General features: G+C 30.2%; 1 protein-coding gene across 3 annotated transcripts in view; it reads left to right on the forward strand.

Moving 5' to 3' along the window:
* The first annotated feature begins 4,003 nt into the window (after positions 1-4,003).
* The window catches only part of LOC145332487 (uncharacterized), a 50,922-nt gene continuing 30,255 nt past the window's right edge, over positions 4,004-24,670 (forward strand). For all 3 annotated transcript variants that reach the window (XM_080177492.1, XM_080177498.1, XM_080177506.1), the window contains exons 1-6: positions 4,004-4,070; positions 4,384-4,443; positions 4,705-4,784; positions 10,253-10,304; positions 10,593-10,668; positions 11,090-11,178. In XM_080177492.1, coding sequence (XP_080033618.1) covers positions 4,032-4,070; positions 4,384-4,443; positions 4,705-4,784; positions 10,253-10,304; positions 10,593-10,668; positions 11,090-11,178 — 396 coding nt within the window. In that variant the 5' untranslated portion in view covers positions 4,004-4,031. The remainder of the gene's footprint in view (positions 4,071-4,383; positions 4,444-4,704; positions 4,785-10,252; positions 10,305-10,592; positions 10,669-11,089; positions 11,179-24,670) is intronic.

Raw genomic sequence — 24,670 nt, forward strand, 5'->3', positions numbered from 1 at the left:
TAGACATATGAAAGAAACAAGGATAAGTATATGCAAAGAATGAATTATGTTTAGAAAAAAAAACTATTTGGATTAGTTAGGGAGATGAGACATTGGATTTAGAGATGAGGCATTGGATTATTAATTACACCAGAACCTAAAGTTTTATAGACTTTTCTCATTCGTTGGCTTAAACCCTTGGGTACTTTAATCGGTTGGTTAATTAACCATTAGTGTTTAAACCAATAATTTTAATATAAAGAAGTGTTAATTTGTTTCTTATGCAATGGGTATGCCCATCAATTTATCGTCTTACTCTTATCCTTTAACTTCGCTGGCATTCATATGATTCAGATCTAAGTATAAATATAGCTATATCGATATAGTATTAGTCCCAATGATTATTACGGAGGTCAAATAACACCCATACGACAACCAACGTTTACCATGAAAGTCATTAACAATTCAAATTGATTATTCTTTGGTTTATTTGTAATGTTTTTTTTGAAAAGTTGATACTTTTAATTTTTCTATGTGCAGACTAACTAAGGGATCTAAAGGGATATGACAATAATGATGTAATGTAATGATGTACATCTCCATTGATATTACACAAAACTGCCCCTTCTATATATAAAAATTAGTGGTTGAAACGTTTAAACACTCAAGTTAAAAAAGCAACCAATACAAATTCACTAACGTCCCCAAAGTTGTTAAGCCAACGAATAAGAAAATGAACTTTGGGGACTATTGTAATAAACAGATCATAGAAGTACATACTAACCACACAATACTAAGTGACAGAAAAACAAATTGTAATGTAGCTACGATTATAAAATTTTGAAGCATTGTGTCTGAAAGTAAAAAAACCGCCATTTTTCCCCAAGGGAAACCAATTTTTCCTGGCAAAAGAATTCCTCCACAAATTAAATTATCATTGAGAATAATTTCAGATTTAGGGATACATAAAAAAATTAATTGGGGTATAGCTCCTTTCGTTGCAACGCCTCTTAAGGGGCATTGCATCGAATTTTTAAAGTAGCTTTTGATAGGTTATGTTAGGTTAGACAATTGGCCCCGAAGGGGCTAAAAATAGTTGAAAAGATACTGTGAAAATACGAGGAAACGCCCCTCACGAGGCGTTCCCACGAATGGGACTATATCCTTTAATTCTAGTATATTTGATGAATTTGTCACTTGAAGAATAAAAAGTATGTAGCCCAAAAAAACTATTAAAATAAAATCAAATTAATAAAAATCATTTAATGATTTTCTTTATCTAAATTGTTGGAATCTGTTTATTTGACCTGTGGAAAAGTTGGAAGGAAAATAAATAACTGATATTGCCAAGTACTCATGAAAATAACTAATAAAAAAAACTTTAATCCTTTGCTATGTTCATGCGTTCTAATGCTTTAAATAGAACTTTTAGATCATGGAAAGAAAGCGAAGTAACGGGTTTCGCGTTTTTCTATTGTAGCTTTTCTCCTCTTTCTAGCCCATGCTGGGGGCTCTAATCCTGTGAGGCAAATTTTTAAACCAGCAGGGCAATCATTAACATTTACTTAACCTAACCTAGAATAACCTATTAAAAGCCAATGTGAAAATACGACGAAACCCGCTACTTCGTTTTCTTTCCATGCTACGAACTTTTAGTTAATAACTTTTTCAGTACTTTAATGGAATTATTTTTACAGTACTTACATATTTCTCACCTTTAAGATTTAAAGAACAAGGATTACAAAGCTCCAAAAGTGAAGCTCCAAAACGGTAGGACAAACTTACATTAGAACTTGTAGAGTTTCAAAACTGAATAAGCAGAATATAAATGTAAAAGTCTAAACAAACAAGTGTTAGTAAATTTGTTGCAAAACTGCTTAAATAGAGGAATCTGTTTAAGGACATGCTTATATTTATAGGACTTGTTGAGATGCTTCACTTATAAAATTGTAACTTATTGTAATAGGAATCAGCATTTTAGAAAAATCAGATGAAATGAATAATGCTATCGAATGGACGGACGGACATTCTGGTATTGATTACACTATTGCTACGCTTTCTAAATCTTACCTATCTATTAAAGGAAACATCATGCAAAGCTTGAAATCGATAGGACAATTCTAATATGTCTAAATTTACGAAAAAAGCTTACCGTTACGGACAGACGGACCCTCGTTATAGAAAAGCATAACTTTTAAAAATAAATAATTAGATTGTGGTGAGACTTATTTTCAATTAATAATTATTTTTATCCATTGTTCAAGTTTCTCCAAGTTTGTTAAAAAATGTTTGAAAAATCTATTATCCCTTGAAGATATTAAATAATTGGCACTATTTCTTATTTAGCCATTAACGCCCCCCGCCTCGCCCCCCGCCCCCATCCCCACAATCCCATTTCATTTAATTTGTATAGCATTGCATCCTAGCAATTTTCCACGAATAATAAAATAAAAATTATGATATCGATACCACTTTTGTTGTCCTGGGCCTTCAACCAAACAAAACTGGAGTTATTCTCATATTTTTCTTTTTTTCCATCTGCGGAAGTATATATATAAAACGATGTGATAAATTGAGAAATATACTTCAGCAAACAACTATATAGTATTATTCATATATATTGGTATTAATATGTCAATTATTCTGTTGAGCAAATTAAAGGCTACCCTGCAAGTAGATTTATTACATTTCCGTTCAGGAGATTTTAATGAATGCATAGACAGGGTGCAAAATATAGAACTAGAACATTATAAATACCAAATTTAATCAGGGAGTAAGGGAGGGGACAATGGGCAGTTTATTCAATTTTATAGTTGTGACCCTTTAAGGTTGAAAACCCAGATAAAACAAGTATTTGCAATATAGCAACCTTTAGTGGAAATTTTTGACTTTTTGAATTGTTTTTAATTCGAAATGCACCATCCTTAAACTGATGCTATACCACAATCCTTTGATTCTAGAGATCAAAACCCTTGTTTACAATTCATTTCCATGATTGTTATTATAGAAACTTCGGAAAATTAAGGAAACAGACCATTTTACTTTTACAACTTCTTTTACCCAAATTTTTTTATTGTATTTATTAAAAAGCTTAGACATGAAAAAGCCTTTAAATAATTATATTACAAAACTTACTAAAACAATTACCTTCCTACAGAACTTTTAACTCAAGTTATTTCATTTAACGAAATAAAAATGAGATACCTTGCGTCAAAATTTCATACTACATAAATAAAATAGTTGAGAACATAAGTACATCTTAATTTTAAAGATCTTAAGGTTTAAGTAACATATCTTAGGATAACTGGTAGCTGCGCTCCTAGCATCCAGGACAGAAAAATAAAATAACATCATCTTGAGATTTTAATGATAAACAAACCTTGAACAACTCAGGACTTCGTGAATTTTCCCTAAAATTTTGAAATTAATCGGATCATTAATTACAGAAATATTAAGCTAAAGACAAAAAACTTTTGCCTTTACATGAAATCAATAAGAAACATCTAACATGTCTAACGTAACGAAAAGAGCTAATCGTTACGGACGTACAAATGTGCGGGACCTAATTATAGGAAGGCTTTGCTCATAATAACTAATAATCTTAATATAATTTCTTTCTACAACGAACTAATCGGAATGAATTAACATTAAACAAGAAATAGATATAAAAAATGTAATGATTCAATTTACAAAATAATTTTCAAAATCAAAATATTCTGTCTGCTTGTTATTGTTTATCTTTTTGTTGACGCGCTAGTTTGCCGCGAGCTTATGCATGATTTTGCGTGACGTCATTCATAATTGGTCCCCAAGATTGGTTAGAAACTGCTAAATTCTTGCATGTTCCCTTTAAGCCAGTCCCCAAAGTCTAAGACTCCTAAAAATTGAATATTCGATCCATTGTCCCCTCCCTTACTCCCTGAAATTTAATTAATCAACAAAACAAATACAAATATAAGATTAGAAAAGCTTTGTTATTAGAACTATTTTCTTATTTATTCAGAAATTTAATCAATCTATTTTCAAGATTTGATATGATAATAATGTGAATAATGGAGCAAAAGTTTAGAAGAGTAAATCAAAATTTTAAGGTAAATGTTTTGTAATAAAATATGTACGTCCCAGGAGGGTGTAAAGATGTGTTTACCCCCTTAAACTTTGGAACTAATAATTTTAACCCCTTCAAAATTTTGGAAAAAAAATAGATTACTACCCTCAAACGATTGAAAACCTCAATTTTACCCCTCTCAAAAAAAACTTGGACGTCCTTTTTGCTTTTTCTTTTACTATTCTTTTCTCTTCTTATTCCCTCTGTATAATTTTTATGTTTTTGCTATTTCATCCTTCATTCACACTTTCCATCATTATTCGGAATTATTGACATTAAACATTTTTAAATCATAGGGACGGGAAAGTTTCTGGGAGCGTCACCATGCAAAGGAAGATTGGATGAGAGAATCTGTCAGGAAATTAGATAAAATATTTAAACCACCTCAACTAAACCTCTAATGGATAAAGTTTTTCTAATAATTTAAAATCTAATAATCTAATAAAATCAAATGTAAAACGTAGAATTGATGTTTGGTAAAATATGGTTTTGTTCAGAATATGATGAATATACCAAATAACAGGATGTTTTTTGTCCGTCTGTATGTGTTTGTGTCTTCACAAAATAACTTTGAGAAAAAATTGCGCCATATTGTATTATATCTGATACTAAATAATAGAAAGCAGAACAATGATTGGAGGAAAGAGTTGACCCGCCTGCTACCCAGGGGCGAAGAACGCCCACCACATACTGGCAGGTAAAGAAAGAGTTGGCCCGCCTTCGGCCCCCCGGAACCGACAAAACTGGTTTTATAATTTTCATTTTATTACCCGCGGAAAGCTGTCTATAATACGATGCAATAGATAACTATTCTGTTTATATATTGGATAAACTGTATTTTATTTTTACTGTTAAAGACAATTTATTTTCATTTGTTCTTAGTTGCATAACTTATTATAGCTTAGAATCCCACTGTTTGAAACAATAACTATAAATTTATCACATTTCACCTAAAATAAAGAAAATAACAGTTAAATTTTGAGGATTTTTTTCATCAATTTGTACTCTGTATTTTTTGGTGTTTATAGAAATTTGAAAAAATACAGAGTAGCTTTTATACGCTTTAAATAATAGTTATTTATAGCATCGTCGTATTAGAGACAGAATTCCGTGGATATTAAAATGAAAAACTATAAACTTAAAACCAGTTTTATTAGCCCCGAGTGTCAGAAGGACCGTCTGGTATACGTTGCTATATATGATCTTTCAGTATGGGTGAGAACCGTCGCTGGTCCAGCGGATATAAATCGGTTTCGAAGCCAATTTGGAAAAAATATTTTCGACCTTAAAGTCTATTTATTAAAAAAAAGGAGATGATAATTTTAAAAGGTTATTTTGTTGAACCTTCAAGATTTATTGCTGTTGATTTCTTAACTTGAATTAGTTTGCTATTTTGCTATTATAGTATTTCTGTATTACTATTAGAAAGTGTCTCAGCAGGAATTAGCACACAGCTATTTCAAAATATGAAAAGAATTTTAAATGGTTTCAAACCAATTATCTCTTTGCTCTAATTCCTTTTGTGAATGGAGAAAATAAAAAAAAATAATAAAACATTTTTTTTGTTGAAAACATTTAAATATTATGTGTAGCATAAAGGGACTTTAGCTCAAAAGTTTAATGAATAAACCTTCACATCTATTTTGTTGTATTTAAACAAAACTCTGGCGGATTTATTTATTTCTCTCAGGGCCTTATCTCCAAAAGAGTGTCGTATCTTTTTGAAATTAAATGACTTTTTTTTTCTGTCTTTGCGTCTGTGAAATTAATTACTTCTTACAAACTCAAATCTAAGCTTTTGTAAAAAAAAATTTATCCATTGGGGTTATTGACAATTCAAGGAACCTAGTAATAGTGTCTAACTTTTTATCTTTGTGACGTAACAAAAATCGAAGGATGAGAAGGGAGGTGAGAAAGGAAATCCCTAAAAAAGAGATGGATTTTTGTCACGTCACAAAGATAAAAAGTTAGACACTATTACTAGGTTCCAATTCAAGAGATAGAAAGTTTTCATTTGTTATTTTACATTTTAAAAAAACATTTCTTATTTATATATATATATATATATATTTACTAGCGGCTGCGCCTCTAGTATAATGGGGCGAAGCAGTAATTGAATGGTTGGGGAAAGGCAAAAAAACCTAAAACCATCCTATTTAGGACCTATAAAGCATCCTTACAACAGAAAATTCATTCGTTCCAGTAGCTATCAAAATCTTAAATCTTAAAAAAAACTTACCACTTTATTTAATCTTTATTTATAAATATTTGAAAAAAGGGGAATATAATATAAATATTGTGTTGTCTTTTTTTCCGGAGACAGGGATTCAAGTAAGGAAGATTGAAAATTTTTTGCCTTTTTAAATATGTAGTAGATATAGGCAGACAAATATCATTTGACATAGGGATCTTAAGCTAGGAGGGAGGGGACATTGGGCTGTATATTACACTAGTCCCCAAAGTTTCAAAATAACGTTTTCATATTTGTAAAATTTACAACTTTTGGGACTTTTATTGTTTCATTAAGTTAAGTGTCCAAACGTTTCAACCACTAATTGTAATAAACTTAATTAGTAATTTTGTGGATGGACAGTAATTTATCGGGAATTGTCTTATCCCTTTAGATCCCTAACCGTTGAACCGATCGGGGTTCTTCTTAACAGGGTAGCTTCTCATAGGTCCCGGGAAGGTTTATAACTATTTTAGGGGAGGGTACCACCACCCTCCCAAGAGAAATCGCCCCTAGAAAAAAATTACCACACCAAAAAAAAAAAATTTTAACTAAAAATAAAAAAGTATGGGGGGGGGGAAGGGGTACCCACCTCAAAAAAAATTAATCTCTCCCTCCAATTTTTTTTTCTTTTCAAATCTAAAATCATAAATTGGGTTATCAAATTCGAATCTCCCCTCCTCAAGTGCCCCTAGAGGCCTCTAGGGGCGTAGCCTCTAGTGGATATATAAGACAATTGAGGATGCATTAATGTAGATCTCCGATGATGATTACCATTTTGTAAATTAATTTATTGGTTGAAAAGTTTTGACCATATTCCATTATAAATGACCCAAGAAAAAGTTCCTCTCATAAACTTGCTGTTTCTTTCTAAATCTAAGATATAAGGAAGGTAGGCAAAACCGCTCGTCATTCATTTAATTGATTGTATGATATTTTTGAGTATCTAATTCCCTCTCATTGTATCATACTTTTTCTGCAATTCTGCGAATCTGGAAGTTGGTTTTTGTTCCTTAGAAATAGCTGCTTTAGACAGGGTTGTGGAGCTGAGGATATTTTGGGTTTGTGGAGCTGAAGATATTTCAGGGTTGTGGATCGAGTTCATAATTTAAATAGGATTTAAACTTGTACATTGTTTTGAGTACTAGTTTAATTTTTTAATGACTAAAACATTCACAATAGTAAATCATAAACATTTTGAGACCTATTTTGCCTAAAGCTATTATGATGTGTGTGTGTGTGTGTGTATGTAGCCCTGATTCTCTGAAGTTAGGTTTCTCCCTACTTTAACTATTTATTTCGCACACCTGATATAGAAGCAGTTTAAACCATTTTTTAAATCTGTAGTTATGACGCACCAAATCTTTAAAAAGACACTTTTTTTTCAAAATTGTTGATTATTGACAATATACAACAGGTTAGGAACCAATTTATAACCCTTATTATTATTTTAATTTTACAATATTTTTATCAACCCTTAACTTTATTTTGTCCACTGTTGTTACAACTAGACCATTGTGATATTAAGAAAGTTCAGTTTTGCAAGAAGAATAAAACAAAGTTGCATACCAGGGATATAAGGATAAAAATAACACTAAAATAAATAAAATTATATTAGGCTTCTATGTACTAATAAATATGAGGATGATAACATCCATAGAAGCGAAGCTCAATGATGGAAAAGTATGGACTTTGCTCTTTTTTGCAACCCAAATTGTTAACGAAAATATTAAGCTTTCCGTAAAGTTTAATAAAATACAAAGCTAAGTTATTCGCCCTTTCCTATGCCTAAACTTTCACAAGAAATACAAATGTACGTTTTATCCAAATAATTAAATACTGCAATATAGAATAATCTAATTTTAATGTGATACTGAGTGGGCATATTTAGTTAATGCATCTTTTTAAAAAGAGTATTTAGTCGGAAACTTTTTAGTTTAACTTGATGTGTTCTTGAAAGTATGTACAGTACATCTGAGTAATTTGTGTGTGTGTGTGTGTGAGTGTATGTGTGTCCAACATAATCTCGTAAACAGAACTCACAGTTTTAGATACCTACTGTAATGATTTAATAACATCATTTAAGTCATAATATGATTTTTTTCTTTATCCTATTACATAAAGTAGTAGGCATTTTTGTCGGTCTCGAAGGATCTCGCTAACCGCTGAACCGATATTGTTCTCCTTTACAGTGAAGCTTCTTATAGGTCCTGGAAAGGTTTAAAACTATTTTCGGGGAGGGTGTCTTCAACCCCTCCCCCCCAAAATATTTTTTTAACTCTTTTGAAACTCAAATTTAAAATTGGATGAGGTCGACTTTCCCCCCTCCTACCAATGCCCCTAGAGGCTTCTAGGAGCGTAGCTGCTAGGATGCTGTGAGTATTGGTTTAAAAAATATGTCGTAACAAAAAAAAATTAGCCAATGAGAGTCCACTACGCATGCCGCCATTGGTCAATAACGGCCTCTCATTGGCTAATTTTTTTTGTTACGTCATATTTTTTAAACCAATACTTACAGCATCAGCTGCTAGTATCTTAAAAAGTATTATGATACGATCAGAGCATTAAGAATAAAAATTAAACAAAACAGGTCAACTTATTGCTTTGAGCTGTGACTTTTGGTGGCTGCAAGTGGCCTAGGGAAGCTGTGGCTTAGGGTGGCTTTATTTGAGGGTGATGTATTATATATTTGAGAGCTCTGATTACTGGGTGGCTTAGTATTCTGCGCGGGTGACAGTTAGGCTTGAATGGTAACTTGGTGGGGCTTCTAAAAACTGCGCAGCTTATTGCACATGCAGCTGTGTCTGATAAATCCTGTTTTTTTTTTAATTTATAAAGTTAACTAGTTCAAAATTCTGAAAACTTAATTGCCAATGATTTGATATTGCTTTTTGAACATAGTCATTATTGTTTTGTTATTCTTAAATTCTGATTGTTAAAATCCTTAAAATCAGTTACTTAAAACGAACCCTATCTTATATGACCCCAAGATTGTTTTTAAATAAAACTTTGCAAATTTAAAAAGTGCATTCAAATTAAATGTAAATATTTAAATTGAGAAAAGTTTAAAGAATTAAGGTCAAATAAAAAGTTTTTTGATATTGTAAACAAGCATAATTATGCTCATCGTTTGTGAAGGCACTGGGTTCAAATTTTGCAAAAAAAAAACATTCTTTCGTTGTTTAACCCCGCCCCTTTATTTCTATAACTAGTGGGGAGGGGGAAATTTTCCTATTGGAGCTCTAACCTTGCAGGTCTATATTAAAGTAAGGTAAGATGGGGGGAGATTAGTGCTCTAGAGGTTACTTTTTTTATAGTACCAATCTTTTTAAGAATGATATTCTTGGACGTTATTCAGGTGGTTGCGATTCAAATTACAATTGTCATAAAACAAAGTTCTAAATTTTGATTGAATAGACTATGATAATAGCATATATGTGAGATCACCATTTTGTATATGTAAATTACCGTTAGATAAAATTGCTTAACAAGGTATGCATATAAAAAAATCATATGCAATAAAATGGTTATATGTCAGCTATAAGATAAAAGTGAATTGTATATCAGCTTTGCTATTTACAAATGTTACATAAATAAAATCTGACCAACTTAAAGTCCTTGGAATTTAATTATACATAATTAATACTTGTTATTTTTTGGTTGGTTAAAACAAGATCAGATAAGGACAATTATTTTTTTCGAAAAAAAAATATGGATTCAGTTGTATTTTTTAAAATAGGAATGTGGAGTCGCAATCACACAGCAGAGGCTTTATGCAAATCACTCATTTTCTCAGCCGTTTCAGATGATAGCTGCTTCCATCCGCTGGCAGCTTGAAAGCTTTTTAAGCCTATAACAAGTTTGACACAAATGGTATTCTTATTGCCTAGTGATAAAAATTTGTTTTCATTGATATAATTTTATGTTTTTTGCAGGATATTCAGCCGGGCTGAGAAATGGGAAGGAAGAAACCTAAAGCCAAGTATCAAGGAATGTTTAAAATCAGCCAAAATAAAACTATTTGATAAATACTAATTTTTGGGCAGAAAATTTCACAAATGAAAGTTCTTTACTATATGGCAAAAACTTTACCAACATCTACTAGAAAAGTATTTTGTCTTTAAATATTTCTGGAGGGAGTGAAAGGGGTTGAATCAATCCATAAAAAAAAGATTTTGATACATGAAAAATACTCAAAGCTTGCCTGAAAATTATTTTACTAAAATAATGCGGTACATCAGAACCTAAAAAATAGCTTAATTGAGCATATTTCTGAAGGATATTATAATTGATGATATGGAGTATATTGAAGAGAACAATAATAACAATAATAATCACATGTACAATACAGGTAAACTTTATTCCAGTATGGCTACGAAACCGATTAATATCCGCTGGATCAGAACCGGTTCTCAGCTGTACTAAAAAATCATGTAAAACATTTTATCCTAGATACTTTTCCACGAATATAGAAATAAAAGTCATAAAATCAATACTAGTTTTGTTACATAATATTCATTAAAATTATTTTTACTTCTACATTTTATTTTGCTAGTTTTTGCTGCGCTCGTTATCCATAAAATTTCCTTGTTCGGAATTTTTGTGGGATCTTATGATATTAAGATAAGACAGTGCAGTGGAGTATAAATTGATGTACAGTGTACATCCCTAATTATGATTAACAAAATAATCCCTCTGAGATTTTTTTTATTGGTGCAAAAGTTTGAATACTGTTAGTTTGTACCAACCAATCAAGATATAATAAAATTTAGATGGTGTATATGAGAAGATGGATGCAGGGATGGGATACTGGAAGCAAATTAATCAACAAAATCATGTGCCCAGGCATAGACAAGTACAGGTCAGATTTTTATCTTTTTCTATCCTTTCATCTATTAATCAAACTATAATTTATAATTTATTTATAATAGCCTTTAACTTAGATTATCTAAGAACATGCATTCAAAGGGTAGAGAGCCCATAAAAATAACTTATAACTATCCAAGTCTTAAATTCAAAAACTAAATAGCCTAAAACCACCCCGTTATTAATGTAAAGATTTCATAAAATGGTGAACTAAATCGTTTCAAAATTTATCGAAATCTTGAGCTATAGACAAAAAAAACCTTACTACCTATATGATATATTGTATAGGATATAAGATAGTAAGGTTTTCTTTGGTTGATGCTAAAGATCTCAGAAATGGTTGTTTTTATTGAATTACGCGTTTAAAGGGAGTTTTATATACCTACTATAAGGAGGCTTTTAACAAATTTTTTCTCCAATAGAGGCTAGGAGCGCAGTCGCTAGTATCAATCAAAGAATAAAAGAAAACCATAAAGAAAACCAATCCTAATATAGACTTGATTTGTATAAAAAGCGAAGAAAGCCAAAATAATAAATCTTCATATTATTATCTAATTATAAAATCATCAATTTTAATTCTATTAAGAGATTATTTTATTATATCATTAATAGAAATATAATAAGGCTTGAAAAATTATGAAAGAATATTTTTGAACGAAGCAACTCTGAAAGTTATTCGTGTTGGAAGGACGACTGGTCAGTAAGCAGTGTTCTTATATGTTTTAGATGCGTGACTTTCTTATTCTTTTCTTCTTATTCTCTCTCTCTCTCTCCCTCTAACTCTCTTTCTCTCTCTTTCTCTCTCTCTTTTTTTTTCTTTATCTTTTTAGCAACCATCAATAATATAAGACCAAAAAAGTAATGCCCAATTTTATTGTACTAAGTTTTTATAATTTGTTAAACCACGCTTACAACAAACTTTATCTTCCTTGCTTTTATATATGATAAATTATTAGATTATTGACCAGAAAACAAAGCAAAAATCAAAACTTATTTAATCAAATTTTAGAAAGGCTTTTTTTCTACCAAATTATTAATGAATAATGATGTTTTATACCTTGTTGTAAATTTTATTGTATTGTTTATTTCTTTGTATAAAGATATAATAATACTTTTTTTGTTTGAGTCAAAACTATTTGCAAAATATTGTTTAATAGTGAGGCCACTCTATAGGTCTCATTATCGGAAAGTCGGTAATAAACGTCATCTCTAAAACCTATACCTGTATCTAAGTAAACCCTTAATACAAAAAAGGTTATTATTGGTTCAACAATTAGAAACAGTACAAAATTAAAATAAACAGGAAATTCAAATAAAAAAAAAACTTCATATAATTTAATTCGCTCAAAAAAATATTTAATTTATTGATTTAATAAAGTTTTGTAAAAGATTTGTTATGGCTTTTTCTCGTATTTATTCGAATCCGGTGGATAGGAACCGGTTCTCATCCATACGAAAAAACTATGACTAGCATCGTATTATATCCAGTTTTCTACGAATATAGATAGAAATGTACAATCATAAGATTAAAACCAGTTTTTTTAGCCGGTGCCTTCGGCACCACGCGGCTAAAAAAAACTAGTTTTAATCTCATAATTGTACATTCTATATCCGCGGAAAGCCTTTTATAATACGATACGAGAAATAACTATTATTGTACTTGTTTTATTTGTAACTAAATTGAATATTGATTTTATTGCATTAAATCACAAATAAAGGAAAAGTTTATTTTCTGGAAACAATTTTGAATTTGATTGTTTTTCTTCAGTATTAGTTTTAAAGACTTCTAAATCTTAAAATACATTAAAACTGTTTCATTTATTTTTCATTATCAATATAAAAATGGATAAAGTCTATTTTTTATTTTAAGACAACCTAGCTTGATAATATACCAGTTTTAACCACTTTTAACAAACAACATAGGTTCGACATCAACAAAAAAATTTATATGGACACGCATGATTTTTTTATTTTAAGCAAATTTACTTATTTCTAAGTTTAAAGTGGAGCATGACATGAAATATAGTTTTTAGTGTAATTATAACACTAAATTAATCCTATGAAAATTAATTACAATTTAACATGTTCTACATTCATCAAGATATCAAATTCCAATGTAAAGTTCTTGATAAAATGCCTTTTTGAATTTTTATGGTAAACTTTTTAGTTGCAATATCAACCTTCAGACACAGATTCTGTTACTTTTTTGTAATAATTAAGTTTTCATTCTTATTCACCAAAATAAAGCTTGGCAGCCAAGCAAAAGCCATAAATAAGCCGAAGAAAAAATTACGCAAGAAAGAATTTTTTAGATGTGAATTTTTCTATCAAATCTATGTATTGTATGTTTATGTTTTTCATAAATCTGTCACTCTTCTTGCATTAGAATAGTTTGATGCAACTATTTAATAAGCAGTATAAACTCATAAAATAATGTTTGTCTTCCTAAAAAATGATTAAAATATTACATTATTATTATTCACAAAGGAATAATTTGGTCATGATACATTTTAATATTGAAGAAATTCATTGTTTATGTGTCTGTCTGTGTGTTTGTTATGAAAGGTCTTTCTCCCCCGTGAACCAATTATTGGTTCTACTTTTTGGTCATTCCGTCCTTAATGAATAGCTCTTATCGTCGTTTTATCACGTTAGAATTGTCCAATCAATTTCAAACATTGCATGCGGATTCCTGTTTAATAGTTAGGTACGATTTAAGAAGCGAAGCAACTCTATAATCGTTACCAGAAAGTCCGTACGTCCATTTAAAACACTATCTTGTATTTAAGCATTTTTGCAACAAATTTACAAAAAAAAAATTTTAGACTTTCTACAAACTACATTTATTTTCTGCTCATTCAGTTCTTAAGTATTAATGTTTGCTTGTCCAACCATTTCAGAGCTTCGCTTTTATGAATGTTGTCATCATTGTTTATATAATTCCTATACATCTTTGTGTGTATTAAATAGTTGAAAACATATCAGAAATCGTAAATGATGGTAGAGTGGATGATAATATTTAACCAAAGAAACAAAACTTAATTAAAACACACCTATGGAAAACTATTTTAACTTTATTCTTTAACTTAAAATACAATTTTAATATCCAATGATTCCAAAGTTTTCACGACGACACAATTTATCGTCTTACTGCAATTTTTAGAAACTTCTTTTGAAGTTAAAATTGTGATCACACTCAATTAGATTCAATTGTTTAAGATTAAAGCATGAAAAATGCAATAAACAAGTAAGTACACTTATTTATCAATGTTCATATTTTAAAATTAAAACATCCTGTTTTTTTTTTTTAAATATCTGTATTTTAAATTCTAAAGGGATTCTTGATACTCTTACTTATGATGTTGTCCGTCCGTACAGCTTTTGGGGGAATTATGATATACTTGGCTGCTTATATAGTTATCCGGTTGAAAATTTTGAGAAAATTTACTTTACCAATAAGGTAATGATATAGTGAATATTATAGGAAAAATTAATTAAATTTACCCTGCTTATATTAAAAATAGAGGATGGTCTTTTTGTAAAGAATCTATTTACAAATAGCGCCAAGTCTGTTTAGTCCGCCGGTCTGTCGGTAATGCTCTGTAGGATATTGAACCAAACAGGGAATACGATTTTCTTGGTTTCTGTGCACGATAGACAACTGAATTTTTACGTTTTAAAAATCCGTCAGTAGTATGTCTTTGTTCCTACAATAAAGACGTGTTTCATGTTCTTCGCTACTAATGAATGTTGTCATACTTGATACTGTACTATATAAGTTTTGGTTGTAAGCATAAAACAAAATTTAGTTATTAAACTGTTTAACATTGAAATCACGCAGTTTAAATTTTACCAATTGTCCGTGCATAAAGAGTTGACACAAACTAGGTTTTTATATTTTTAATTATTCATGCACACATCATATTATAAAGTTAGCGCAGCTACTCTTTTGTTTACTTTTCAAAACCATACTCAAACGTTAGAAATTTTGGAAGGCATTATGTAAAATACTTTTTATGATGATACGACAAGCTTTCATACAATATAAAAGACACAAGATCAATTTGTTTTAAATGGATATAGCCAAGTTTGAAATCGATGGCACAATTCTACGTGCATAAATTAAATATAAGAGCTACGGTCAGCAGGGACGCACTGAACCCGATTACATAAAACATTCGCTTTTAAAATGTTTAAATGCAAATGTTACAAGAATGTTACTTTATATTTTTTTAAATGCACATTAATCCAACAAATTAATATAAATATTAAGATATTATTGAACTAACTCATAATATCCATAAAAGTAAAAAAAAGTATATAAAGACAAATTATACCAATCTTTCTGAAACATTTTGAATTTTATAGAATTTATCTAGAGTTTGTCCAAGGCCCTCTTCTAATAATGACCTAAAATAATTCTCAATTTCGGAATTACTTGGCTAAAATCTTAGATCTAGGCCTGCTAAAACTATAAGTAAGATTTATACCATTATTATCGTCGCCAATTACCAATATACATGACCTTGTTCTGTGCATATCGCTTATTTTGATATATTTGTCCTTGTTTAATATATTTTATAATTTAGCAACCTGCAACAGTTATGCTTCAATTAGTTTGACAAATAATTTTAATGACAATGAAAATAATAACTATGAATTTAACTTCTTTTTCATTTTGAAAATAGCCTAAAACCATGATATGAGGCTATGAGCAGAAGGGAAAATGCTTAAAAAGTAGAAACCAATTGAGCCAGTGGTTCTAAATTTAGACGGAAGAACTGACGGATGGAGGGGCAGAAAGATCTCGTACTTTAATTTAATAACTAAAATCAATCATCATTTTTTGTCTTTCATCTGTTTATTAAGTTTACCATAAATAAAGTGTGTTATCCATTGATTTTAACATCTAATATACTGACACACTTATAATTTATAATTTTGGCTAGTTAATAGATTTTTTTAAACTTATCATTTATTGTTAAAAAAAATAATGAATTAAATTTATAAGTCTAGCTATGAGCAATGTAGTAAATAGTTTATATAAAAATTTAATTCAAAGCCTTTTCTAAAACTTCTCTAGAACTCTTTCTTTTATTTCCTTCTAACTGATTTACGGGCAAGCGTGCTAATTGTTTAGTTATGACCGGCAAACAGACCTGTTAGTCCATAATATTTACATTGTAGAGTAGCCCCACTACAAAATCAGACAAATTTTTTCATTGAAGTGACCATTTCAAAAAAGACAACCAAATATTTGGTTAATTATAAATCTTCATTCTTATAAGAATTGAAAATTGTTCTATGTTTTTTTTTTGCAGTAACACTAACCATAGAAAATGATTTAACCTTAAACACTCTTGAGTCTTTAACATCGCAATCAATACTTACAGACAAACATATATGTATTATAATTTTTACCAGTTAAAAAAATTTTGTGATGGTCAAAAAACATTTGATATTCATTCTTCCTTAAGTTTTATTAAAAAAGGATGACAACGTCCAAAGAAAATAACTTTTTTTAAATCCAAGTTCAAGGCTCTAGTTCTTGTCAAAGCACATTTTTAGACAACGAATTTCCTTAATTGCAAATATATCATTAACTACATATTCGAATGAGCAGAGTTTTTTTTCTATTTTGACTTGAAAATCACGTTTCAATAAACTGACGTACAGGACCTAATCGTAGGCAAGCTTTGGTATAAAAAGAATCGTATCATGTCTATTGTTGCATTGATTGTATAAAAATGGTGGTCAATTGAATTGTTTCATGTACAATAACAAAAATGCAAAGAAATGGTGTCCCATCACTCACGCAAAAAGAATACAAAAATCCACAAATTGTCACAACAGTAACGTCCCTTAGCTTCACTCCTATTATGAAACCACCCTTTCTAATTAATTTACTATTTAGCAAGAGAGGTCGTAGGGATAATAAATTTTACAAACCCGATCTGATATTTGTTTGCATTAAAACTATGGGGGAATATCTTTATTGGGTGTACAAACTAATATTTTTTCTCCAACCTTTTAAACCGATAATTTTAATTTAATTCTAATCTTCAAAAGAGATATTTTTGTTTATCATAATTGGAGGGTATATTATTCTATTATTCATTTAATCATCCCTTAAAATTGCTGGCTATTTAGTCTTCTTTCTCTATTTATACGGAACTCTTTTTGAATATGACAGAAGTGGAAGTTATAGCACACTAAAGGAACAAGGGTAAAGGTGGCCTAAGTGTACTATTCTAAATAAGTTAACTAAAAATTTTAAAATATTGCCTAAGTTTGTTTACTAATAGGATAGACTAAAATTCCAAAAAATCAGTTAACTAAAAAAATCATTTTCGGGACGGAATGTTTTTTCATGTTATTTATGTTGCAATAATTATTAACAAAAAAAACAATACTAACTTGTATTGCTTTTTTTAGGTAAGTTGGTAGTTCATGTAGAGTTTATAGTAGAGCTCCACAGGGAATTTACCCGAAAGGATAGTATAACCTACCTGTTTTCACTTAAACTAGTGGCTAATTCCCTAGTATCTATGGACTTTTTATTTAAACTGGAGACTGAAAGAGCCTAAAACTATCCCACGATCTAAATTTTAAAATGCAATAGCCTAAAACCATCCAAAGACCTATGTGAAGCTTCTCTGAAATGGAGAACCTAATCGGTTCAGTAGTTTTCGACATCTTTAGCTTCAGACAAAAAAACCTTATACTTTATATTATACAGGGTCATTCAAGAGAAATGATTTTTTAAAAAACTGAATTATGCATTGAAAATAAAACTATTTTGTAAAATGCTTTATATATTTGGAAAACCTATTGTGGGACATTTATGTTTCGAATATATGGAAATGATTATTTCAACAAATTATGCCCCAAAAACCAGTTTTTCCAAAGGCCTTTTTTTCGAAGATTTACTAATTTAAAGGTTGTAAAAAAATGCGCACCTTTGAAATTCAAATTGTGCAGCTTGTGTTAATAGTAGAAAAATGCATATCGTAAGAATTGCCATAAGCTCTAGTTTTTTAATTTATAAAAACCATTCCTGTGGTACGTGTGGTATAGGAGCTACGTGGTAAAATGTTCCAATTGCTTAAAACTTTTAACCTTTTTCTCACATTTTTCAACGTAGCTCCTAAACTACAAATAGCACAAAAACGGTACTTATATTTTCAAAAACTAGAGCTCATGACGAATCTAACGATATGCGCAACATTTTTTACTATTAACACAAGCCGCGCAATTTGAATTTTAAAGATTTGTGTATTTTTTTCTCACCCTTTAAATATATAAATCTTCAAAAAAAGGCCTTTGAAAAAACTGGTTTTTGGGGCATAATTTGTTGAAATTATCATTTTTAAATATTTGAAACATAAATGTCCCACAATAGGTTTTCCAAATATATAAAGCATTTTACAAAATAGTTTTAGGATCATGGAAAGAAAACAAAGTCATTCCTTAATTAGGACAGAAGTCACCTTCCTAGGAAGGACATAAGTAGCTTTCCTTATGTGAGAATTTGTTAGATGAAGGGCATAACTTGTCTCCCTTAACAAAGATTTTGCAAGATGAAGGACATAAGTAGCCTCCCTTCACCACACAAAACCTAGCTTTTTGGTCCTTCACATAGCAAAATCTTGCATAAAATAGTTTATCTGTCCTTCACATAGCAAATTCTTGCAAAACATAGCATTTATGTCCTTCACATAGCAAATTCTTGCAAAACATAGCAACTTCTTGCAAAACATAGCAAATTCTTGCAAAACATAGCATTTATGTCCTTCACATAGCAAATTCTTGCAAAACATAGCAAATTCTTGCAAAACATAGCATTTATGTCCTTCACATAGCAAATTCTTGCAAAACATAGCATTTATGTCCTTCACATAGCAAATTCTTGCAAAACATAGCAAATTCTTGGAAAACTTAGCATTTCTGTCCTTAACATAGCATTTTGGTCCTTCACATAGCAAAATCTCACAAAACATAGGTTTTTCTGACCTTTTTCTACCAGGAGATCAGAACTAAATCAGAACACACATAACAAGAGTTTTTACATAAAACATTAAGATTATCAATTATGCATTTAACTCTGCATAAATTATGATAATTCATTATTATTACCCCTCCCCCCCCCCTATTTAAAATTTACCCCTGCATAAATTATGATAATTTATGCTGAGTTAAATGTACTGTTTGAACTTCTATCTAACAGGATATGAGAACTTAATCAGAACACACATAACAAGAGTGTTTACATAGTACATTCAGATTAACAATTATTCAATTGGCCCCTTTTCAGTCCATCATATGACTTGGGAAGGAGGTTGAGGAGCATTTTATGCAGCCTAAATTCCACTATGCTATGCCACTTTTCCTAAAAGGCGTCATAGCTGGCCTCTTTTGTGTCCATCATATGACATGGGAGGTGGTGCCATGTAGGAAAAGTGGCATTGCATTCTTGGGAATTTAGACTGCATAAAATGATCCTCAACCTCCTTCCCATGTCATATGATGGACTGAAAAGGGGCCAGCTATGACGCCTTTTAGGCCCTAGAATGCAATGCCACTTTTCCTACATGGCACCATAGTTTTTGTTATGTGTGTTCTGATTAAGTTCTCATATCCTGTTAGATAGAAGTTCAAACAGTACATTTAACTCAGCATAAATTATCATAATTTATGCAGGGGTAAATTTTAAATAGGGGGGGGAGGGGTAATAATAATGAATTATCATAATTTATGCAGAGTTGAATGCATAATTGATAATCTTAATGTATTATGTAAAAACTCTTGTTATGTGTGTTCTGATCTCCTGGTAGAAAAAGGTCAGAAAAACCTATGTTTTGTGAGATTTTGCTATGTGAAGGACCAAAATGCTATGTTAAGGACAGAAATGCTAAGTTTTCCAAGAATTTGCTATGTTTTGCAAGAATTTGCTATGTGAAGGACAGAAATGCTATGTTTTGCAAGAATTTGCTATGTTTTGCAAGAATTTGCTATGTGAAGGACATAAATGCTATGTTTTGCAAGAATTTGCTATGTTTTGCAAGAATTTGCTATGTTTTGCAAGAATTTGCTATGTGAAGGACATAAATGCTATGTTTTGCAAGAATTTGCTATGTTTTGCAAGAATTTGCTATGTGAAGGACATAAATGCTATGTTTTGCAAAAATTTGCTATGTTTTGCAAGAATTTGCTATGTGAATGACAGAAATGCTATGTTTTGTGAGGTTTTGCTATGTGAAGGACAGAAAAGCTAAGTTTTGCAACTTGAAGGACATAAGCAGCCTTCCTAATGTAAGAATTTGTCAGACAAAGGACATAAGTCACCTCCCTTAAGTTAGATTTTGTTAGATGAAGGACATAAGTAGCCTTCCTTAAACCAATTTCCAGTGACTTCTGTCCTAATTAGGAATGACTTTGTTTTCTTTCCATGATCCTAGTTTTATTTTCTATGCATAATTAAGTTTTTTTTTAAATTTTTTCTTTTGAATGACCCTGTAGGTAATGTTTTTTTTTATATAAAAATAAAGTCAATAATTTTATCACAAAATCATCGGTTATTAAATGTCCCCAGGACTAGATAAAACTATTATTTCTTTTATTTTAAATTGATATTAATTTCAAATAATTCAAGATTTTTTTCATTGTTTTTAAATAATCTTCCTTGATAATTAAAAATATAACGGGAAATATGAAATAATTTATATGATTATGAAAACAATATGAAAAATAAAACTGTATCATAATACTGAGGGTAATGAGATTAAAAAATTATATTTGCATATTCGATTTATTTTATATTTCATTAACTAGAACAACAGTGTACATTGATATAAAAAAAAACTTAAACTAATTGAAGTGACTAGTCGAGCACAGACAATTCCCGTGATATAAAGATAAATTGAAAATAAGTATGGAGTCTAGTTTTTCATTTGTTTGTGTTTTACTTTAGGTCAGGTTAGGTTAAATGGTTACAGTGTAGCCCCACATGGTTATGGCACCGCAGGAAATATTACAATATTATCGGCATGCTAATATTCAAATCATCATTGATATTATGCATTTTAACCAAACAGCATTAAATAAAATTGGCCATGTTTCATATAGAAATCCTGTACATAAAAGTATCAGGATGTCTAACTGTCTGTTTGTATGTTTGTACTATAGTCTATTACAAATTACTAGACTGATATAGTGCAATTTTACATGAAAGCTTCTTGTAGGTTCAGGAAGGGTTATAACTTTTTTTTGTGAGGGTACCTCCGACCTCCAAAGAGAAATCGAGATTTTAAAAATTAAAATGTAAAGGGGAGGGTCGACCCTTTCTCAATTCTCTCAAAAGCATCTAGAGACCCTAAGGGCGTTGCTACTAGTTGTTGATAAAAAACATGAATTTTTAAAAAGGGAGCTTTAGAGTAGCCCCGTTTAGAATTAGAAAGGTTTTATGGCTATATAAAATTTTGGCCACAAAAATCTTTATAAATTTTTTAGAACATTCTGTTCATGCTTTTTAAATATCATTAAATGTATAATAGTTAGAATGGCTTTAAGTTATTTACGCGATTTGCAAACTGCTTTTTAAAAAAGAAGTTTCTTAAAACCTTTGGTATATAATTTGGTAACCTTCCTCAAAATTAACATAGTTGAATATAGATCTATGGACATTTTATTAAGATGCTTAGCTTATAAATATTGATATAAAATCATCATACAAAGTTAAGAAATAGAAAGGTGGATTCTAACACGCCTAATTATATTTGAGTTAGACAATGTTATTTATTTATTACTCAGGACCGGGTTGGATTTAACTTTTTCGTGGATAGTTAAAAAAACCATCGATTGATTCACCTTTTTGCGTCAACATAATAGGGATTATTATCATGATTTTAGATATTTTTCGTGGAAAATTTTCTATCATACCATACGAACTATGATTTGACCGAATAACTCAGGACCGGTTTTAATCCAGCGGAGTTAATATGATTAAAAGCCTTACTGGGAAAAGATGTACAGTATGTTTCGATATTTCCCTTTATTACATTTTAAATAATTTTTCAAACGCTCTTCCCTATCTAGGATATATCTAACATGAAAAAGAATAATTATGTTTTAATATTGATTATTAACAAGCTAAACATGTTAAAAATGTATTATTTTATCACTTTAGTTATATAATTTTTCACCACTAATTGTTTTTATTAAATGGTTTTTTTTTATATAATATCAGATGATAATTATAGTAAGTTGATACTGGATAATTTAACACTGTTTTTTTTCAACAGATTGATATAACAAGAGGGACTGAACCCCTACTTTTTATACCATCCTTGAATTTGATTTCATTCTTAAGGAGAGGTCTTTTAGATTACTGCAATTTAAATTAATCCTAAACGAAAGGCTTTTAATTTTAAAAAAGTTTTCATTTAAAGTAATTAATGAGAAAAAATATTCAGGTGACTTTTTTACCCTTCCACTTTTTGAAAACTAACACCGAAAACAAATGTAAACAAAACAAAAATCTGAGCTTGATCTTTAAATCGTTTTTATGGTGATTTAAACCGGGGCGATTCAGAGGTGAACCGAAGGTGCGTTGGTGTTAAGCCACAGCGCGCCTATAAAACATGGATTTTTAAAAGATTTTCGGCGCGGTGTTGTTAAATCGCCTGTGCACTCACTAAAATATCGATCCGCGCCAGTACAACTTTATTACTTAAGCAGTGTCAGTAAGGTATTTTATATAAAATGCCGTGTCCGTATGGTATTTTATATAAAACATTAATATATAATTTATTTTAAAAATAACTATAAAAATGTTTTCACGATAGTTTTGCAATAAAATATTAAAGTAATTAAAAAAAAATATTTATTTATTAAATAAATCACCCCGATTTGGTTCGGCAATGGCACTCGGTGAGTGCCATTGCCGCGCCGGGCCCGCGCCACTGCCCGATTCAAATCGCCCATGCAAATTCGATTTAAAGATTGATATTAATAATTTGATGGTGCGCCAAATGAATCGCCCCGGTTTAAATCACCTATAAACGATTTAAAGATCGAGCTCAGAACCCTTTATTGGTTACATCAGTTCTTTTATTTTTGTTTAGAGTTAATAACTCTAAACTGAACTGTTAAGCATCTAGCATTAGAGTGTCTGACTTTTGATTGAAAAAGTGTTTCGTCTATTTTTTTTGTCGGTCTACAGTCTACTTATCAATTATGTTTCTCATCCGTAGTAAGACAAGATCACACAAAAATGTGCAATTAAAAAAAAAATAATTTGATTTTTATCTATATCGTTTAAAAAAAACAGACAGAAAATGCATGAAAACATGACCACCCTGTTGAGGTGTCACTAAAGAACATGGTTGGTTAATAATCTTTTATGTGTGATAAATGCATTTAAATTATGCAGTAAACATGCTGCATACTAAACAAGCATGATTTCTTCCAATTACTCCAGCATATTCTACAAAATTTACTCCTCCATCCTTCCGACAAATTTTTCTGTTTTTCCCTAAACAAAATTAAATGATGGGCATTTGCCCCCAAGGATTACCCCCTTAAATTTTAAAAAATTTATTTAAGAGAAATACCCCCTTTATCTCGAGGGCAAAACCGCGTCGCGAATAAGACTAAAAATTCTTATGCTTATGTTAGGTTAGGTTGAGTTGGATTTAATATAATATGCCCGCATGGTTATAATAGGCCCGAATGGTTAAGGTCCATTAGGTTAAAAGCACCTTAGGGTATTCTTAAAACATTTATATTTAGATAGTTAGGAGTAGCTAATTGAGCAAAAAACTTTAAGCATGATAGAATAACTTTATATAAATTTCCCATATTATATACTAATTTGTTTTAGATACGATGTGAGGTAAAGGATAAGTAAAATAACTAAATAATTTATATGTTCGTGATTAGGTGTAATTCTGTTCAGGGGGGTAGGGGACATTGGGCTGTTTATTATACCTAGTAACGTTTTCTTATTCATTGGCTTAACAACCTTGGTGACTTTTGTATTTTGATTGTTTGGTTTATTTGGTTGAGTGTTAAAGATTTTCAATTAATGATTGTGATCTATAGAAGGGGTAATTTTGTGCATCATAATTGAGAATGTACGTCAATTGATCGGCCTTTGTCTTATACCTGTTAATCCATGAATTCTATATTATAATTAGGTATTTATATCGATTTATCGACCATTGTCTATATAAAAGATATAATGATTTTAATAAATGTATATAAATTAACTTATTCCTAAATTCCTGAGTATAATAGACGTATGATACTATGTGATTACTACATGTAAAACGTATTGTTTACTAGGGTGTACATACATTTCCGCGTGTTATCACATTCATATAATAAGGTTTCAAGGTTTGACCCTTTAATCTAATGTTTTTAAAAATTTAAACCCTCCTTTACCCCACCCCCCTTGGATGTCTATACTGGATGTTTAGACTTATAAG

The sequence above is a fragment of the Acartia tonsa genome, chromosome 1, assembly GCF_053477335.1.
Source record: "Acartia tonsa isolate MP-2025a chromosome 1, ASM5347733v1, whole genome shotgun sequence".
NCBI lineage: Eukaryota > Metazoa > Arthropoda > Copepoda > Calanoida > Acartiidae > Acartia > Acartia tonsa.